General features: G+C 39.1%; 1 protein-coding gene across 4 annotated transcripts in view; it reads right to left on the bottom strand.

Moving 5' to 3' along the window:
- CDK14 (cyclin dependent kinase 14) overlaps window positions 1–19,209 on the bottom strand; it is a 677,451-nt gene that overhangs the window by 142,472 nt on the left and 515,770 nt on the right. For all 4 annotated transcript variants that reach the window (XM_015095181.4, XM_042248369.2, XM_027968434.3 and 1 more), the window contains one exon: window positions 6,715–6,763. In XM_015095181.4, the coding sequence (XP_014950667.1) occupies window positions 6,715–6,763 (49 nt within the window). The remainder of the gene's footprint in view (window positions 1–6,714; window positions 6,764–19,209) is intronic.

Below are 19,209 nucleotides of genomic sequence, written 5' to 3'. Positions count from 1 at the left end.
ATCAGGCATTGATAACCCTGTTTGAATATCAGGGATTTCAAAATGACAGTATTTCCTAAGATTCACTCTGGGGCATACCATCTAAGTTGTAACTCTCAATAGCATGGATCAACTGTCCTCAGCATGCCTTTTATTTCAAGCTATAAAGTGAAGATGATAATATCTACCCTACCTTCCAACATTGTTATAAGCATATGAAGATGGGACAACATATGTAAGAGCCAGTTCTATATTGCAAAGGGCTGTCCGATGGTTTATTACCCATCACAGTCAGGACTCGGAGAAGGCAATGGCAACCCACTCCAGTACTCTTGCCTGGAAAATCCCAGGGATGGCGGAGCCTGGTGGGCTAGAGTCCATGGGGTCGCACAGAGTTGGACACGACTGCAACGACTTAGCAGCAGCAGCATCAGGACTATGGATTAGTGAGTGTATGTCAGGCTTTTTACCATGTTATCACTTTATGCTGTAGCTACTATCAGTGATCAGGGCTAGGCCTTTGACAGATTTGCCAGCTTTTGCTCAGACAGCCTTCTCCTCATCCCCCTGGTACCTGCCTCCAACGTGCGTCTTTGGACAGACTTTTACGCTGTCTTCTTTGACTCCCACCAGAGCCTGGAAGGCATCTCCTACTTGAGGACCTCCTCCTTTTTCCCCCTTCAAGAATCTACTCTTTGGTTTTCTAGAAGAATTGTTTTCTGTTCAGTGGCAAGGGGGAACAGATCAGATAAACATCACACCTCCATAATGCTTTCAGTAACTGAACTAATGATTCATTCTTCTGAAAATAAGTCACCCCAGAAACTGCTCTGAACTGTGATTTTTTTTGTAAGCAGGCAGGTGAGACCAGGGGCTTCCGAACAATACCATGTGTGGGTGTCCAAGGTCAGGACAAGAGACCTGCTTGGATTTGACTGTCCAAGTGTTAAAAATCACATTTTTAAGGGTGTGGAGAGGAACTCCATGCCTCGTAGCCTCCTATGCTGGACTCAAATCCCCAGAGCTGGGCAGTCGACAACTGCAGCTCAGTTTCATCCTCTGAGTGAAGAGAAAGGAATTCCAAAATGCCTGTTCTACCGTCTGCCTTAGCGCTGGTCACCTTAACAAACCTATCCCTAAAAAGGTGATGGATGATGGGAAGAACAATTTCTTTGAAAATATGCTGAGAAGAAATCTCCAGGCACTAAATACATTAAAACTGTTACTCTGAAGTAAACAGAATTACAAGAAAAATGATCAACAATGAGAAGAGAAAAAAAAAAAGTGAAACTGGAAAAAGATGATTCAAAGATCTGGCTCAACTCAACTGCTCCTCCTAGTGTCAAAAACTGTTCTTTCCTTCCTCTAAAATTTCCAAGCAACTGTAGAGAAATGGAAAGCTTGAACTTCCTTTGCAATACATTGTTACTTTAGAAAATTTTAGGTCGACTTTGAACAATAAGGCAGAGTAGAAGACAGGGCTTTTCTTTCTTGAGAAGTCACCTACTTATATCTTAATGGGATGCATTAACATATGATGAGAAATATACAATAGAGAACCACTAATATAAATACACAGACTGAGATTTATGTTACTCCTCTAAATATTATTTTAAATACATTGTGCTTTATGAACATGGAGAACAACTTTCTAGCAAGCCATTGCCACCTTTAAAATATGTTTTGGAAGTTAATCATCAAATTAGATAAAACATTCAAAGAAAGTTCAAGAACGCCAAGCAAGAAAACACTTCTAAAGCTCCTAAATGAGGGTTTGCGACTCTACTGGTATCCGACAATACATGCAGGAAAATGTTATTGTCTCTATTTTTGCATTTCCGTAAGGGTAATGTCTCTGAATTTATTACACATCTTAGAGTGTCGTCTTTTTTTTTTTTTTTTCAATTCGTAGGGAAATCTAGTTGGACTTACTAACTAGAAGGCTTATAAGCAGAACTAAAGCATGGGGGTGGAGGGAGTAGAAAAAGGCTGGCTAATACCTGTTCGGTGTCTGTGGACATGCTTTGCTTTATCAGCCATGAAATTTGTTTTCCAAATCTGACTTGGTGGTTTATCCTTAGTTCTCTTTTTGCTACTTTCAAACCTCCAAAATTGTTCAGCTGCTAAAAAGTTCCAAAACAAGCAAATGCATTCCTGGAATCCTACCCTTAACTTTGCTGGATAATATATACTAAGGCTTCTTCTCCAGCCAAAATAATAAAAGATCTTTTAAGTGGGTGGAATTCTTGGTTGATTGCACATGCATGCCAATGTCAGACAACTATAAATAGAGAGATCTGGAAGAAAAATAGGGGGAGTCTTTATAACTCCAAGGAAATAAAATGGAATGTTTTGAAGGCCACTGGAAAACAGAACATGTATTTATAAAATTAAGATTTGTCTCCCTTTAGTCCAAAATCCCCTTCAAGCAAGAGAGAAACCACATGGGTAATAAAATTCCAGTAGGAAGGAATAAAAGGACCTTCTTTTCTATATTAATATGTATTTATTGTTCTCAATCCTATAATTAAGACTTCTTCTTTATATTATCCTTTTCAGTTTAGATATCTGCTGAATCTTTTTGATATTTTTCTCCGATCACTGCATTGTTTCACCAGAATACTAAAAAAATCTTTCAAAGGATAAAACTATGCCCATGGTCACTGGTATAAATGAAGTCAGCAGGGAATTGCATGGGAGTTACCTAGGGCAGACTTGGTCCCAAAATAAACTGGGTCACTTGTTACAGCTGTTCAAAGAGATGTAAGGCTTCATTTGTCAAGAAATTCTTACTCTCTTAGGCAGGTTAACATACCCACTAGCTTCAACAGCTGTGTTAATACATATTCTTAAAGACAGTGTTTCTTAATTCTGAACAGTAACTTACACTTGTCTATTAACCTGCCCATCTTATATTAACCTGTCTAAATTGAATTCAAACCAGTCCTTGCAAATTAGTTCACTTTATTTTGAACCTATTACTGCTGTACAAGAGAATTTAGCAATTGCTTTGGTTTCGTAATTGTGCTGTTGAGGAGCAAATGAGTTAGCAGCAAGGGAGAAAGCCAGCATTTGCCTAATTGTCCTTAAATGCCATTCTTCCGAATCCAGACTCCCTTCTTAACTCAGAGATGTTGAAATGTCAATGATGGTTACAAGGTCACAAGTCCATTTGGAGGAAGGATCAATAATATAATTCATATCTCAGAATTCTTACTTCTCTGTACATCGCATTGGGTTCAAATTGGTTGGAAGCTCCAGGATCACTTTAAGGGCTCAGTACATGACGGATACCAGGAAATCATATTTTTATAATATTTTTAGTGATGAATTTATTACTTGGTGTTTTGTGAAATAAACCCTTAAGGCAATAGCAACAACAACGGACTTGTGGGGATTTGAAAATAGCATGGTTCTAAACATATCATGTTTATAATTTTAAAACATTACTTCAAAAGCTCAATTTTAGTATTTTCCCTAAAATGCTTTTAAAGTAATCTAAGGGTGGGACTCTATTAAATGACTATGAATTAATTCTAGGTTTTTTAAAAAGGCATATGTGACTGTATAAATAAAGAATGATATTAACTGCAATTCTATCATATGGTTTAAAAGACTTTACATAAAAATACATCTTTCCTTTAGTTCTTAAGAACTTGTTCTTAGTAGAAAAAATATAAATCCTATGTTCACAGAAAATGCAAATAAAAATATTTCTCAAGTGACATCTTAAAGAGAAACGGCATCCTTATTTTGTGAAAAATCATATTCTGAAGAATTCTTATTTGCCTTCAAAAGTAAAATCATATTTACTAAATCTAGCATCTTTTAAGAAAAAATTCGAGATTGAGCACAATGTCCAGTTTTCAAAATTTCTACAGCAGCAATACCGGAGTGTTAGCCAGCCTAATTTTGTTAGTGATGTTTATCACTTTTATTGTGACCTGATGCTGAAGCTGAAGCTCCAATACTTCGGCCACCTGACTCAAAGAGCTGACTCATTAGAAAAAAATCCTTATACAGGAAAGACTGAAGGCTAAAGGAGAAGGGTGTGGCAAAGGATGAAATAATTAGATAGCATCACTGACTCAATGGACGTAAGTTTGGGCAAACTGGGAGATAGTGGACAGAGGAGCCTAGCTTCTTACAGTCCATGGGGTTGCAAAGTCAGACACATCTTAGCGACTGAACAAGAACTGTGACATGAACAGTACCTCTCAGAGAAAGGAAAGCATCAGGTCTTAGGTGGTCAGAATGAAGCAAAGCAATGCAAAGCTTGATTACTACTTCCATTGCTTTTTTCTTTTGGAAAGACACGAGACAACCTAGTTTTTCCTGAGACAGAGTGATGTAAATGGACAAAAGTATCTTCTCTGAGAGGCGTCCCACTAGTCACTATGAATGGTTGAACAAAAAGAGGCCATCCATCTGGGCATGCAGATGGTAGGTGCTGAATACAAGCTGCAGAGATGAGAGACTGGAGTGGGTCAGGTGTAAATGCTGTTGGGGTGCCATTCACAGGGGGACAGTGGACCTAACATCACGCAGCATTGTCAACTGCCCTCCCCTCCCCTTCCCTGTCTTTCTTTTCTTTTGACATAGAAGAACTGTATTTATTTTTGAGATGAAGCATGTGATAAAACAGCCTGTTTATATCCTCACATGTAACATATACCATTTTGGAATCTGAATGAATATGCACTAAAATATTAAAACTGGCTTATTTAGAAGAAGAAAAGGTAACTGAGCATTAAAAAAAGTCGACCTAGATGTACTTTAGTTTACTACAATAGACAGTATTTTCGAATCATGGTGGCAGCTATCATGGACTACCTGTACCTAACTGCTACTCCTGTTTCTTCCCTACTAACAAAACCCTGCATTACAGGCAACAAGATGTAGGGTCAGGGGACAAAGAGGTCCACCCCTCCCTTTTTACCAGTGCCCAGCCAAGGGAGGGTATGCGGTCCACCCCATCAGAGAGACAAAGGGGCAAATATCTCTGGGCATCTCCAGGATATTCCTCCCTGATGGGAGCAGGATGGGGAGAAAGTTCCTTTACTGCTGTCTACTTTGCTTCCTGCTTTGGTTTTGGACGCTGCCATTTGAAGAAATGCTGCTGAGTTGTTACAGCCACTTTGTAACACCGAGGATGACAGAACAAAGGCATCCAAGAAAATCTTGAGGTCTTCCTGCCCTGTCCTTTCTCAGCTACTCTTGAGTGGATAAAAATTGCCATTTATTTTCCCAGGCGATTCATAAGTCATTTCAGCTCTGTCCCTCTGAAGGAAGGAAATGGAGGGTTAGCTAAACTGAAGGCTGTTCTCCACAAACGCTACTCTGTATTAGATTCGCCAGTTTTTCTGTTACTTCAGAGATGGAGTTAAGAGATTCAATTGCTTTATCAAGAATTGTTTCATAAAGTGGATACCAAGTTGGTCAAAACTATTGAGCAATTATGAGAAACGTGTTTGATGATTTAATTAAAACAGCAACTGTATATTGAAGATAGTACCTGGTATATGAAAGCACTTAATTAAAATATGTTAGACCTCTGATCAGTGAAGTCAGGGTGGAGGAGGTTAAAAGGGTGAGCAGCACACACAGAATGTTCCCACCCAGCTGAGGGCGTGCTTCCCAGGGGGGATTCTGTTTAGATATTAAGAACTGACCCTTCAAATGGGAAATGCGAAGTTCTGTGTTAGATAAAATAATTATACTGGTGTATTCTTCTAAGTATGAATTTAACCAAAATAAACTGCCAAATCTTTCAAAGAATCCACTGAAGAATTTAATGTATTCATTTCATGAGTTCCTCATAATAAGCTGTCTGATGTTATCTGCTGACATCATTGATTAAAGGCATTTTTATTACAAAAAGTTTCTATTTTTTCCATAATTGATGACATATAAAATTAAACATGTCAAAACAGTAAAAAGGGAGACAATAACACTAAATTCCCTGTAGACAAAATTTTGTTATGACAAATAATAGTTAACTTAATCAAAGCAGAACCAGTTACCCTTTCCCCCAACATAATGCTTGAGATGTGATGCTCACAATCAAATGGGAGTGACTCAATTACTCTGCTTACTAACTTTCAAAGATTTACTAGCAGTCTGGCTTGCAAAAAAAAAAAGCCCCCCAAAACCCTGAATCACTTGAGACACTCACATCATCAGATGTCATCAAATTTTGAAACCAATCAATAAAACAGTTTCAACAAGGTATGATGACAGAATAGAAATTAAATCAACAGCGTACATATACTCCAAGTGATACATGTACTTAGCTTCCCATTAGGGCTCAGGGGAAAAAAAAATTAGGTAAACTGAAAGCATTTGAAAGATCAGTTTCATCTAGCTCAAAGGTTGTCACCAACATTAATCAGATCAGAAAGTCAGTGGATATATTGTACTTAAGAAACATTATTTTAGCATCCAAGGATGCTAAAACATTTCTTGGAATCTAGTTAGAAGAAGAGAGACCACAGTGAATTGCAGGATTAACAACTCTAAAGCAATAAATACAACCTCACTCTGGGAATCCAAGCTCACAGAAGAGGGTTGGCTCAGGTGAGACACGGGGGCTGGCAAATAGGACCAAGTAACTGCCTGATGGCTAAATGAAAGGATGAATAGATAACTGGGTGATCAAATGAAAGAATGTCAGGAGAAAGGGTTTTAAAAGTTAAGAGAGATAAACAGAAAGCATAATCTGTATTAAAAACTTACTTATTCCATGCTTGTCTAAGGTTTTTAGAGCTGTACAGGGTAAAGCGTTCTGAAATAAAAAAGAAAAATGATAAACAGTCTTTATTTCAAATGTCCATATTGACAGTATATTAAAAAAAAAACTTTTAAAAAAGTTACTGTTGGATTTAGCCATAGTTATGCTAGACAAACTAGATCTTCACCTCAGATTAAATAGTTATAAAGAGTAAAACAAGAACAGCTTAACACTTTAAGCAATGAAACAGTGTACTCTTTATCACCTGGCTTCCTAGTAATTCTTTCTTAGAATAAGTTTTAACTGGGTTGAAAACAGAAATGCAAGTTCCGAACCTGCAAACTGTAGGTAGATCTATAGAAGAATACTGCCACATCAGTCCAGTGAAACCTGCTGTTTTCTCAATGAAGACATCTCTCTTTTTTTTTTTTAACATTTTAAAATGTTTATAATTAGAAATTTTTATATAGTTTTTAAAGGTTACTTTCCATTTACAGTTATTACAAAATATTGGCTCTATTCCCCGTTTGTATGATATATTCTCGAGCCTGTCTTATACGCAGCAGTTTGTGCCTCCAATTCCGCACCTCTCCATTGCTCCTCCACCCCTTACCCCACTGGCAAACACCAGTTTGTTCTCTGTATCCATCTGTCTGCTTCTTTTCGGTTATTTTCACTCGTTTGTTGTATTTTTTAGGTCCCACATATAAGTGATACAGCACTTGTCTTTCTCTGTCTTATTTCACGTAGCATAATGCCTTGCAAGTCCATCCATGTTAGTTCATTCCTGGGTTCTTCATTTCTCCCTGCATTCCCACATTTTTTGTCTGGGGTCCTTTCCTTCTACTTCAAAGACTCCCCTTATTCTTGCTGTAGCGCAGGATTTGGAATGTTTGTTTATTTTCTAGAATATGAGGTCATCGAGTCTTAGTTTTAAAATTTTATTTATTTACTTTAAATTGGAGGATAATTGCTTTACAATATTGAGTTGGTTTCCGCCATATATCAACAAAATCAGCCCTGCATCCCTGACCAAACACAGTAGTGCTGGATCTCCTTGCTTATACCACATAGTATTTACACACACGCAAAGCCAAACCAATGTCCTATCGTGTATATTTACATTTACCATTGAACAATCTTTATTAAATTTTTTAAAATGAAAGCATACATGTTTTACAAAGCTAAACAATATAATGGCATAAAATATATATTAATAATATTTTCTCCTACTCCCCGTTTTTCACTTCTAATGACATAGCAATGGTTAATGGCTTGGTATGTCTCTCTCCACATGTTTATGTTTATAAATAAAAATCTATCCATATATACAAATATATATCCTATTTTTGGAGAAGGAAATGGCAACCCACTCCAGTATTCTTGCCTGGAGAATCCCAGGGACAGAGGAGCCTAGTGGGCTGCCGTCTATGGGGTCACACAGAGTCGGACACGACTGAAGTGATGCAGCAGCAGCAGCATATACTATTTCAATTTTTAAATGGATTGTACAAAACACTCTCTGACATTTTTTAGTATCTAATAATATATACTGTATAGTCCTTCAAATGAAAAATATATAACAACTGTTTCAAACCTATGTAATATTTCAGAGGATAGAATTACAGAAACTATGTGACCATTCTCCTACTGACGAAAATTTAGGTAGTTTCCAGTCCTTTGTTGTCTTAACAACAAGGGATGGGAATCCCAGACCACCTGACCTGCCTCTTGAGAAACCTGTATGCAGGTCAGGAAGCAACGGCTAGAACTGGACATGGAACAACAGACTGGTTCCAAATAGGAAAAGGAGTACGTCAAGGCTGTATATTGTCACCCTGCTTATTTAACTTCTGTGCTGAGTACATCATGAGAAATGCTGGGATGGAAGAAGCACAAGCTGGAATCAAGATTGCCGGGAGAAATATCAACAACCTCAGATATGCAGATGACACCACCCTTATGGCAGAAAGTGAAGAGGAACTAAAAAGGCTCTTGATGCAAGTGAAAGTGGAGAGTGAAAAAATTGGCTTAAAGTTCAACATTCAGAAAACAAAGATCATGGCATCTGGTCCCATCACTTCATGGGAAATAGATGGGAAACAGTGGAAACAGTGTCAGACTTTATGTTTTTGGGCTCCAAAATCACTGCAGATGGTGACTGCAGCCATGAAATTAAAAGACGCTTACTCCTTGGAAGAAAAGTTATGACCAACCTAGAGAGCATATTCAAAAGCAGAGACTTTACTTTGCCAACAAAGGTCTGTCTAGTCAAGGCTATGGTTTTTCCAGTGATCGTGTATGAATGTGAGAGTTGGACTGTGAAGAAAGCTGAGCACCAAAGAATTGATGCTTTTGAACTGTGGTGTTGGAGAAGACTCTTGAGAGTCCCTTGGACTGCAAGGAGATCCAACCAGTCCATTCTGGTTGGGAGATCAACCCTGAGATTTCTTTGGAAGGAATGATGCTAAAGCTGAAACTCCAGTGCTTTGGCCACCTCATGCAAAGAGTTGACTCACTGGAAAAGACTCTGATGCTGGGAGGGATTGGGGGCAGGAGGAGAGGGGGACGTCAGAGGATGAGATGGCTGGATGGCATCACTGACTCGATGGACATGAGTCTGCGTGAACTCCGGGAGTTGGTGATGGACAGGGAGGCCTGGTGTGCAGCGATTCCTGGGGTCACAGAGAGTCAGACACGACTGAGCGACTGAGTGACTGAACTGAACTGAACTGTTGTCTTAAAAACAATGTTTCAATAAATAATCCTTGCACATCTATTTTTGCATACTGGTGCTTTCTTTTTTTGTTACCCAGATTCCCAATATAGAACTGCTTGGAAAATGGTATGCATATTTCAAACTTTAGTAGATGATGACAGATTACTTTTCATTTCCCACCAGCAACAAAAAAATAATGTTCCATATTATGCATCCCTGGGATGCAAGGACAGTTCAACATATGCAGACGAATAAATGTGCTACATCATATTAACAGAATGAAAGATAAAAATCACCTGATCATCTCAATAGATGCAGAAAAAGCATCTGACAAAATTCAACACCCATTCATTATATAAACTCTCAATATATTAGGTATGGGTGGAACATACCTCAGCACAGGAAAGTCTATATATGACAAGCCCACGGCCAGCATCATACTCAATGGTGAAAGGTACAACTCTAAGGTACTGACTCTCGCTATTCCAATTCAACACAGTATGGGAAGCCCTGGCCAGAGCAATCAGCAAGAAACTATCAACAACAACAGAAAAACTGAAGCCAACCAACCACACCCCCCCTAAAAAAACACACACACATCTGAATCGGAAAAGAAGAAGCAAAATTGTTCGATGTTTGCAGATGACATGTTTTTTTTTTTCATAGAAGATCTTAAAGACTCCATCAAAAACCTGTCAGAACTAATCAGCACAATCAGGGAAGTTGCAGGAGACAAATCCAATAAACAAAAATCAGTTACATTTCTATATACTAACAATGACTAATCTGATTAAGAGACAAACAATCTTATGTACAACAGCATCAAAACCTACAAAACATCTAGGATTAAATTTAACCAAGTAGGTAAAAATCTGTACACTGAAAGCTATAAGACATTGATGAAAGAAACCGAAGACACAAATATGTGGAAAGATATTCCATACTCATACTGGAAGAACTAATACATTGGTAAAATGTTCATACTACCCAAATCCACCTCTAGAGTTAACATAATCCCTATCAAGATTCCAAGGTGTTTTTTACAGAAATAGGGAAAAAATGAGAAAATTCACACAGAACCACAAAAACAGAACCGCAGTATGGAGAAAGAAGAACAAAGTTGGAGTTATTATACCTCCTAATGTCAAACTATAGCACAAAGCTACAGTAATAGGAACAGCATGGTACAGGCATAAAAACAGACTCATGGAACACCAGTGGAACAGAACTGAGAGCTCAGGAGTAAAATCATGCATCAATATGGTCAATGTTTGAGAAGGGAACCAACATACTCAGTGGAGAAAAGATAGTCTCGTTAGTAAGTGGTACTGGGGAAAAAATGATACTCAAATGAAAAAGAATGAAACTGGACCTCTATTTTATATCACTCAAAACACCTGGAAAAAGATTAAGGACTTAAACACAAAATCTGAAACCATAGAAGAAAACCAGGAAAAAGCTCACTGACCTTAGTCTTTATGATGATTTATAGTTACAATACCCAACACAGGGAATAAAAATGAAAATAAACAAGTGGAACTACATCAATCTGAAGGGTTCTGCATGGCAAAGGAAACAGTCAACAAAATGAAAGAGAAAGCTTCCAGATGGGAGAACATATTTACAAACCACATATCTGAAAAATAGTGGTGCTGAAGCTCAGTCGCTTCAGTTGCGTCAGACTCTTTGTCACCCCCTGGACTGTAGCCTGCCAGGCTCCTCTTTCCATGGAATTTTCCAGGAAAGAATACTGAAGTGGGTTGCCGCTTCCTCCTCCAGAGATCTTCCCAACCCAGGGATCGAACTCCTGTGTCCTGTGTCTCCTGCACTGGCAGGCGGATTCTTTACCACTGAGCCACCTGGGAAGCCCGTCTGAGAAACGGCTAAAATCTAAAATATAGAAGGGACTCATATAAAAGAACAAATAATCCAATTTAAGGAATGGGCAAAGAGCCTGAATAGACATTTTTCCAAGGAAGATATTCACATGGCCAAGTACATGAAAAAGGGCTTGAGCTCACTAAACATCAGGGAAATGAAAACCAAAACCACAGTGAGATTTCACTTCACACCTGTTAGAATGTGCAGAAATGTAGAGAAAAAGGACACACCTGGGCACTGCTGGTGGGAATCTAAATTGGTACAGCCACTATGGAAAAGAGTATAGAGGTTTTTCAAAAAAATTAAAAATAGAACCATGACATTATCCAGTCATTTCACTTCTGGGTATGTGTTAATATCTGAAGGAAGTGAAAGAGATTTCCACACTCTTATTTTTGCTGCAGCATTATTTGTAACAGCCAAGGTATGGAGCCACCATGCGTGTCCCTTGGTGGATGGATGGAAAAGCAAATATAGCATATGTATACACCAGAACGTTGTTCAGTCGCTAAGTTGTGTCCGACTCTTTGTGAGCCCGTGGACAGCAGCATGCCAGGCCTCCCTGTCCCGCCACTATCTCCCCGAGCTTGCTCAAACTCATATCCATTGGGCTGGTGATGCTTATCTCATTCTGGTCACCCTCCTCTTCTCCTGCCCTCAGTCTTTCCCAGGATTCTGATCTTTTTCAATGAGTCAGCTCTTTGCACCAGGTGCCCAAATTGGAGCTTCACCTTCAGCATCAGTCCCTCCAATGAATGTTCAGGTTTGATTTCCTTCAGGATTGACTGGTTTGACCTCCTTGCTGTCCAAGGGACTCTCAAGAGTCTTCTTCAGCACCAGGCATTAATTCTTCAGTGCTCAGCCTTCTTTATTGTCCAACTCGCACATATTCAGTCATAAAAAAGAAGGAAACGTCGCCATGTGCAATAACATGGATGGAAATTGAGGGCAGTATGCTAAGCAAAATAAGGCAAACAAAGTCTGTCTTCTATGAGAAATCAAAAAAAATACTTAAACTCACGGAAGCAGAGAGCAGACAACAGATGTGGCTGAGGTGTAGGGCTGGAGATGGGGAAAGAGATGAAAGTAGCCAAAGGGTATAAACTTCCAGTTATAAGATGAATAGGTTCTGGGGCTGTCATGTAAAGCGTGGTGACTATAGTTAACAATACTGCATCGCATATTTACTTGAAAGTTGCCAAGAGAGTAGATTTTTAAAGCTCTCACTACAAAATAAAAAACTGAAACTACGAGTGTTAACCAGACTTATGGCAGCATTTTGCAATATAGTCACATATAAAATAACTGTGTTGTATATCTTAGACTCACACAGTGCTATCAGTTATAACCCAATAATGTTGAGGGAAAAGACGGTGTTCTACTAAATAAAACATGGAGGTATGATGTAGAGGGCAAGGGACACTTCGTGTTGGGTGGTCAAGGAAGGTGAATTTCAAATAAAACAGTCAATCAACACAACAAACAAAGATCCCACTGGAAACCTGGTTGGAGTTTCACTGAAATATGTATTTATCTGAAAAGGCTGATACATAATTTTTGTATGTAAAAATATATTGTATCTTTCCATTTATTTAAAAAGTTTTTTGATTATGCAATTTTACCTGTAGGAATTCATCTAAAAAGTGAATTGAACCTAAGAGTCAAGTGAACAAAAATATATGCACAAGAATATTTATCAAACAACTTTTTTTTTCATTGAAGAACAGTGATTTACAATACTATAGTAGTTTCAGGTGTAAAACATAGGGATTCAATATATTTATAGATTACACACCATTTAAAGTTATTATAAAATAATGGCTATATCTCTCGGTGCTGCACAATAAATCCTTGTTATTTATTTATCTTACGCATGCTCAGTTCAGTTCAGTTGCTCAGTCGTGTCCGACTCTTTGCGACCCCATGAATCACAACATGCCAGGCCTCCCTGTCCATCACCAACTCCTGGAGTTCACTCAGACTCACATCCATCGAGTCAGTGATGCCATCCAGCCATCTCATCCTCTGTCATCCCCTTCTCCTCCTGCCTTCAATCTTTCCCAGCACCAGGGTCTTTTCTATGAGTCAGCTCTTCGCATTAGGTGGTCAAAGTATTAAGAGTTTCAGCTTCAACATCAGTCCTACCAATGAACACCCAGGACTGATCTTGTTTAGGATGGACTGGTTGGATCTCCTTGCAGTCCAAGGGACTCTCAAAAGTATTCTCCAACACCACAGTTCAAAAGCATCAATTCTCCGGTGCTCAGCTTTCTTTATAGTCCAACTCTCATATCCATACGAATCCATATGGAAAAACCATAGCCTTGACTAGACGGACCTTTGTTGACAAAGTAATGTCTCTGCTTTTGAAAATGCTATCTAGGTTGGTCATAACTTTCCTTCCAAGGAGTAAGTGTCTTTTAATTTCATGGCTGCGCAGTGATTTTGGAGCCCCCCAAAATAAAGTCTGACACTGTTTCCCCTGTTTCCCCACCTATTTCCCATGAAGTGATGGGACCGGATGTCATGATCTTCATTTTCTGAATGTTGAGCTTTAAGCCAACTTTTTCACTTTCCTCTTTCACTTTTATCAAGAGGCTCTTTAGTTCTTCTTCACTTTCTGCCATAAGGGTGGTGTCATTTGCATATCTGAGGTTATTGATATTTCTCCCGGCAATCTTGATTCCAGCTTGTGCTTCATCCAGCCTGCCATTTCTAATGAGGTACTCTGCATATAAGTTTAATAAGCAGGGTGACAATATACAATATACAGCCTTGACATACTCGTTTTCCTACCTGCATACAGGTTTCTCAAGAGGCAGGTCAGGTACTCTGGTATTCCCATGTCTTTCGGAATTTTCCACAGTTTATTGCGATCCACACAGTCAAAGGCTTTGGCATAGTCAATAAAGCAGAAATAGATGTTTTTTTGGAACTCTCTTGCTTTTTTGATGATCCAGCAGATGTTGGCAATTTGATTTCTGGTTCCTCTGCCTTTTCTAAAACCAGCTTGAACATCTGGAAGTTCACGGTTCATATATTGCTGAAGCCTGGCTTGGAGAATTTTGAGCATTACTTTGCTAGCATGTGAGACACGCTAGTGTCTCTTAAACTTAGCTTTTAAGGACTTCCCTGGTGGCACAACTGGTAAAGAATCTGGCTTCAATGCAGTAAACTGCCTGCAATGCTGGAGACCAGAGTTCAATCTCTGTATCGAGAAGATACCCTGGAGAAGGAAATGGCAACCCGCTCCAGTTTCTTGCCTAGGAAATCCCATGGGCAGAGGAGCCTGGAGGGCTATAGTCCATGGAGTCGCAAGAGTTGATAACAACTTAGTGACTAAGCCTCCACCGAACGTAGCTTTTAATATAAAATATAGGAATAAGTGTACTTTGATAAAGGTTCAGAAAAATGTTTATTTTTAAAAATCTTTCCATTTAGAAAGGATTTGTGCATACAGTAGAATTAAGTGATTTCTTTTTCATATTGATCTCATTTTTCTTTTTTTTTAAAAAAAATTTATTTTTACTTTATTTTGCTTTACAATATCATTTTTTTCATAATTTAATACTTAATAGACTTAATTCTGCTTTATATTAGCTGGTACCTTTTGTTGATGTTATCTGCTTAGAATTGTAAGTTTTTGAAGAGAACCCAAATGATTTATATTGCTTTTGCTTTGGTATGTTTCACATGTAACAACACCATTAGATCATTAGATAAAAAGAACAAAAAGAAATTTAAGAACATACTCAGCTTCCTGTCTCTAAATACAGAATTTATTCAAAAGAAATGACTAGAAATCTGTGCAATGATTCATTCATTCAACTACTATTCATTGAGCAACTACTGGGTGCCAATATGCTTCTTGGAATGGAAGATATGGGAGAGAACCAAAGAGAAGACCTTCTTGTCTACAAGCTGCTCACATTCCAGCAGGGGATGTGAAAGTCTGAAGTGAGCCCGGAAGACAGAGTGCCTGGAGCAGGCAGCCCCGAGAGACGGGTGGGGGACCGGCTCACGCAGATTCTGCGGCCTTTAGGTATGATTTAGAATTTTTTTTTATAGGTTCACTCTGGCCTCTGTTTAGAGAATACACTAGCATTGGAGGCAAAGACGGAAGCTGGGAGATCGATAAAGGTTTTCACAACAGTCCAGGAGAGACAGGACGGGACATGGGCTATGGCAACAGAGTGAACGCAGAGAGAGAAGACAAGCTGAAAACATTTTCAAGGTAGAGCAAGTAAGATTTGCTGATGAACTGGACATGGGGTGTGACAGAAAGGTAGGGGTTGGGGTGACTCATAGAGCACTTGCTGCTGCTGCTGCTGCTGCTGCTGCTGCTGCTGCTGCTGCTGCTGCTGCTGCTGAGTCGCTTCAGTCGTGTCCAACTCTGTGAGACCCCATAGACGGCAGCCCACCAGGCTCCCCCGTCCCTGGGATTCTCCAGGCAAGAACACTGGAGTGGGTTGCCATGTCCTTCTCCAATGCAGGAAAGTGAAAAGTGAAAGTGAATATCGCTCTCCAATTTCCACATTTCAAAGATTTGGAATTTGATCAGTTCAGTTCAGTCGCTCAGTCGTATCTGACTCTTTGTGACCCCATGAACTGCAGTGCGCCAGGCCTCCCTGTCCATCACCAACTCCTGGAGTCCACCCAAACCCATGTCCATGGAGTCGGTGATGCCATCCAGCCACCCCATCCTCTGTCATCCCCTTCTCCTCCTGCCCTCAATCTTTCCCAGCATCAGGGTCTTTTCAAATGAGTCAGCTCTTCGCATCAGGTAATATTACTCTGAGAATGCATTAATACTCCCACGAGGGCTCAGAAACTTGACATTTGCATGGGTTTCAGTAATCTTTCAAGCAGAGGTAATTGTCAAAATATTTAATACTCTGCAAGGCTTGAACCAATCAGTACAGAAACTAGCCAGTATGCTTCAGTGGTGAGCACTAGCTGAGGAGTAGCCCCGATTACAAACATTCACTGTTTTAAAGCTACAGGCAAAAGCGCTCACCAACAATTATGTATTTATTTGGTTCAAAAGAATGTCTAACATTTGCATTTATTCTCTACTAGATTGCATTACATAAGACCCAACATAATTCAGTCAGTTGGTGTAGAACAGAAATGTAAAGCCATATTCTAGGTTCGAAAATTAACTGACAAAGAAAGGAGAAATGGCAAGAACAGCTTTTTACGGAGGTTTAGAGAAATTATTATTATGTATAATAAATATAGCCTAGTATTTAAGAGCAAAATATATTTCAAAATTAATTACCTCAAATGTCCTTGTAATACAAATTTGATCTCCTTAACTTTGTACTCCCCACAAGCAATTTTAATAATTTGTTATGATTTCGGGAAGGAAGAATTCCATTCCAGATAACATTAATACAATCTTGCATTTACTAGTAAATTATCATTCTTAGCAATTAATGACTGCACACAAATATGAGCTCTAAGGATTGCCTCTATTTAGAGTTTGACAGGATATGCTAATTGAAAAATTTTTTTCCGAAATACAATATGTCAGTTTTAGCTGTGCATAAAAGAGCCAAAATTGATAGCGAAACGTGCCACATGAAAGTGAAAAAAATAACAAAGGAAAAAGTCTTCCTTCATTTACTTTCCGTCACTACTCACATGAACTCTTTTTGTTTTAACTTTTTATTTTGTATTGGGGTACAGCTGATGAACAACGTTGTGACAGATTCAGGTGAACAGCAAAGGGCCTCAGCCATACGTACACAGGTACCCCTTCTCCCCCAAACACCTCTCCCATCCGGGATGCCATGTAACACTGAGCAGAGTCCCCTGTGCTCTTCAGCAGGTCCTTGCTGGTTATCCATTTTATAGCAGTGTGTATACATCCATCCCTAACTCCCTGTCGCTTCCCCCCATCCCTCCCACCAGCAGCTGTAAGTTCATTCTCTAAGTCTGTGAGTCTCTTTGTGTTTTGTAAGTTCATCTGTCTCATTTCTTTTTAGATTCCACATATAAGGGATGTCAAACTCTAAATTCTTCTAGCGAATGTCACCTGCCACCGGCTCGTACGCCAGGCACTCCATGGACTATGGGCACACAGAAATGAGGACATCCTGCTTATAATTCGGTGGCCCAGCAAAGTAAATACACAATTACCAACACAGGGTGAAAAGTGCTTCAGTGTGGATATGGACACAGTCCCCTGGGAGCCCAGAGGCAGCGCCACTAACCGCATCTGTTTTCTTTTCCAAATGAAGACAGGATAAGCTCAAATCTCTGAAGCTAGTTCCAGTAACACAGAAGACCTGATCTCTTGCATCCAACATCTTTCAGATCTTAACTGTCAAACCACACAATTTCAAACAGAGATATTTCCAACAGTTTCTGATAACGTTTAGAATTAGATGTTTTAAATTCTAGTTTGAAAACAATTGCATCATGGGTAAAAATAATGTTCCATTAGCATGAAAGCAACCTAATTCACTAGGTAAGTTTTGAAAACAAAAAGGGGCTTAAATTAGTGCCCCAAATCAGAGGTGTATTTAATAAAACAGTCAACTGCTTATGAACGATTTTCACAGATTATTCCAGTATTTGATTAGGAGTGCTTCACACTGCTCTCCTTCAGTTAGTTTTATTCTGTCACCATTTAATGTCAGCTTTCTCTTTCCAATTATGTTTAAACTAGAAGTTTAGAATGCGGTGATTTAAAGCACTGGCAAACTCACAGTGTAACTGAGAAGTGCAATTAATTTAAACCTGCAGGCTGATTTTCACCTTCTCTTCTTATTGCAGGGACACGACAGAGGATGGTCGCACACAGCAGGGAGCCAGGGAGGAGAGTTCAGAGAGAAGAAATCACTTTTCTGCGATGTGGTGGGGGTGGGGGACAGAGGCTGGAAAGGTTTTGCTCACACTGCCATGCTTATAGGCAGTGATTCGCTGCAATTTCATGGGAAAATACTGGTGAACAATGCTATACATTCTGAAGTTTCCCAGCTTAAAAGAGCTAAATCTGAGATGCAGACATAAAGAATGGACTTGTGGACATGGGGTAGGAAGGAGAGGGTGGGATGAATTCAGAGTCGCACTAACATACATACTCCCAGGTGCAAAACGGATAGCTAGTGGGAAACTGCCATACAGCCCAGTGAGCTCAGCTCGGTGCTCTGTGACGACCTCGAGGGCTGAAATGGGGGGTGGTGGGAAGGAGTCTCAAGAGGGAAGGTATTTACATAAACATACGGTCTACTCATGTTGCTGTACAGCAGAAACGAACACAACATCGTAAAGCAAGTATGCTCTAATTTAAAAAATTAATTTTATTAAAAATAAAAGAGCAAAGGGCAAGGGGAAGGAAAAGAACGAAACCTGAGTGGCTTGAGGCAGTGTAAAAACAAAACCTAAATTGGAATTTTCCCATTTGCTTATATGTATGTACTGTATACTCTAGGAAGCTAATTTTAATTTTTATTTTCCATATCTCCTTCTCACCAATGTATTTTTGGGATCTCATAAGACATTGCTATGTTTTTAACTTCAATAATGGGAAAACTTATAAGTAAGTAGTCAAAAAACCAACCGACTAAAAACTCCAATAAGATTCAAGGGACTTGGAAGGCTAACCCAGGATTTTTAAGAACACTTTTCTTTCATTTTTTGGATTTAATAGCATTGAATTTTTAAATAATATCCTGGAATAACTGTAAGTCAATATAAAAATGAGTATGTCCAAAATGCCACAGGAAATGTTAGATGTCCTTTATAATGAATGCCTCTAAACCATATATTCATCTATTCAAAATTTCCATTCGTTAGGGTTATTTTGCATTTTAACAAATGCATTTACCCTTGCCTCCTGAGCCTGTCGGAAAGTGGTAATGATTTAAGCCAAGAGGCTGTGGCCGAGCTA

Source organism: Ovis aries, chromosome 4, assembly GCF_016772045.2.
Source record: "Ovis aries strain OAR_USU_Benz2616 breed Rambouillet chromosome 4, ARS-UI_Ramb_v3.0, whole genome shotgun sequence".
NCBI lineage: Eukaryota > Metazoa > Chordata > Mammalia > Artiodactyla > Bovidae > Ovis > Ovis aries.
This window is presented reverse-complemented; position numbering and strand designations above follow the sequence as displayed.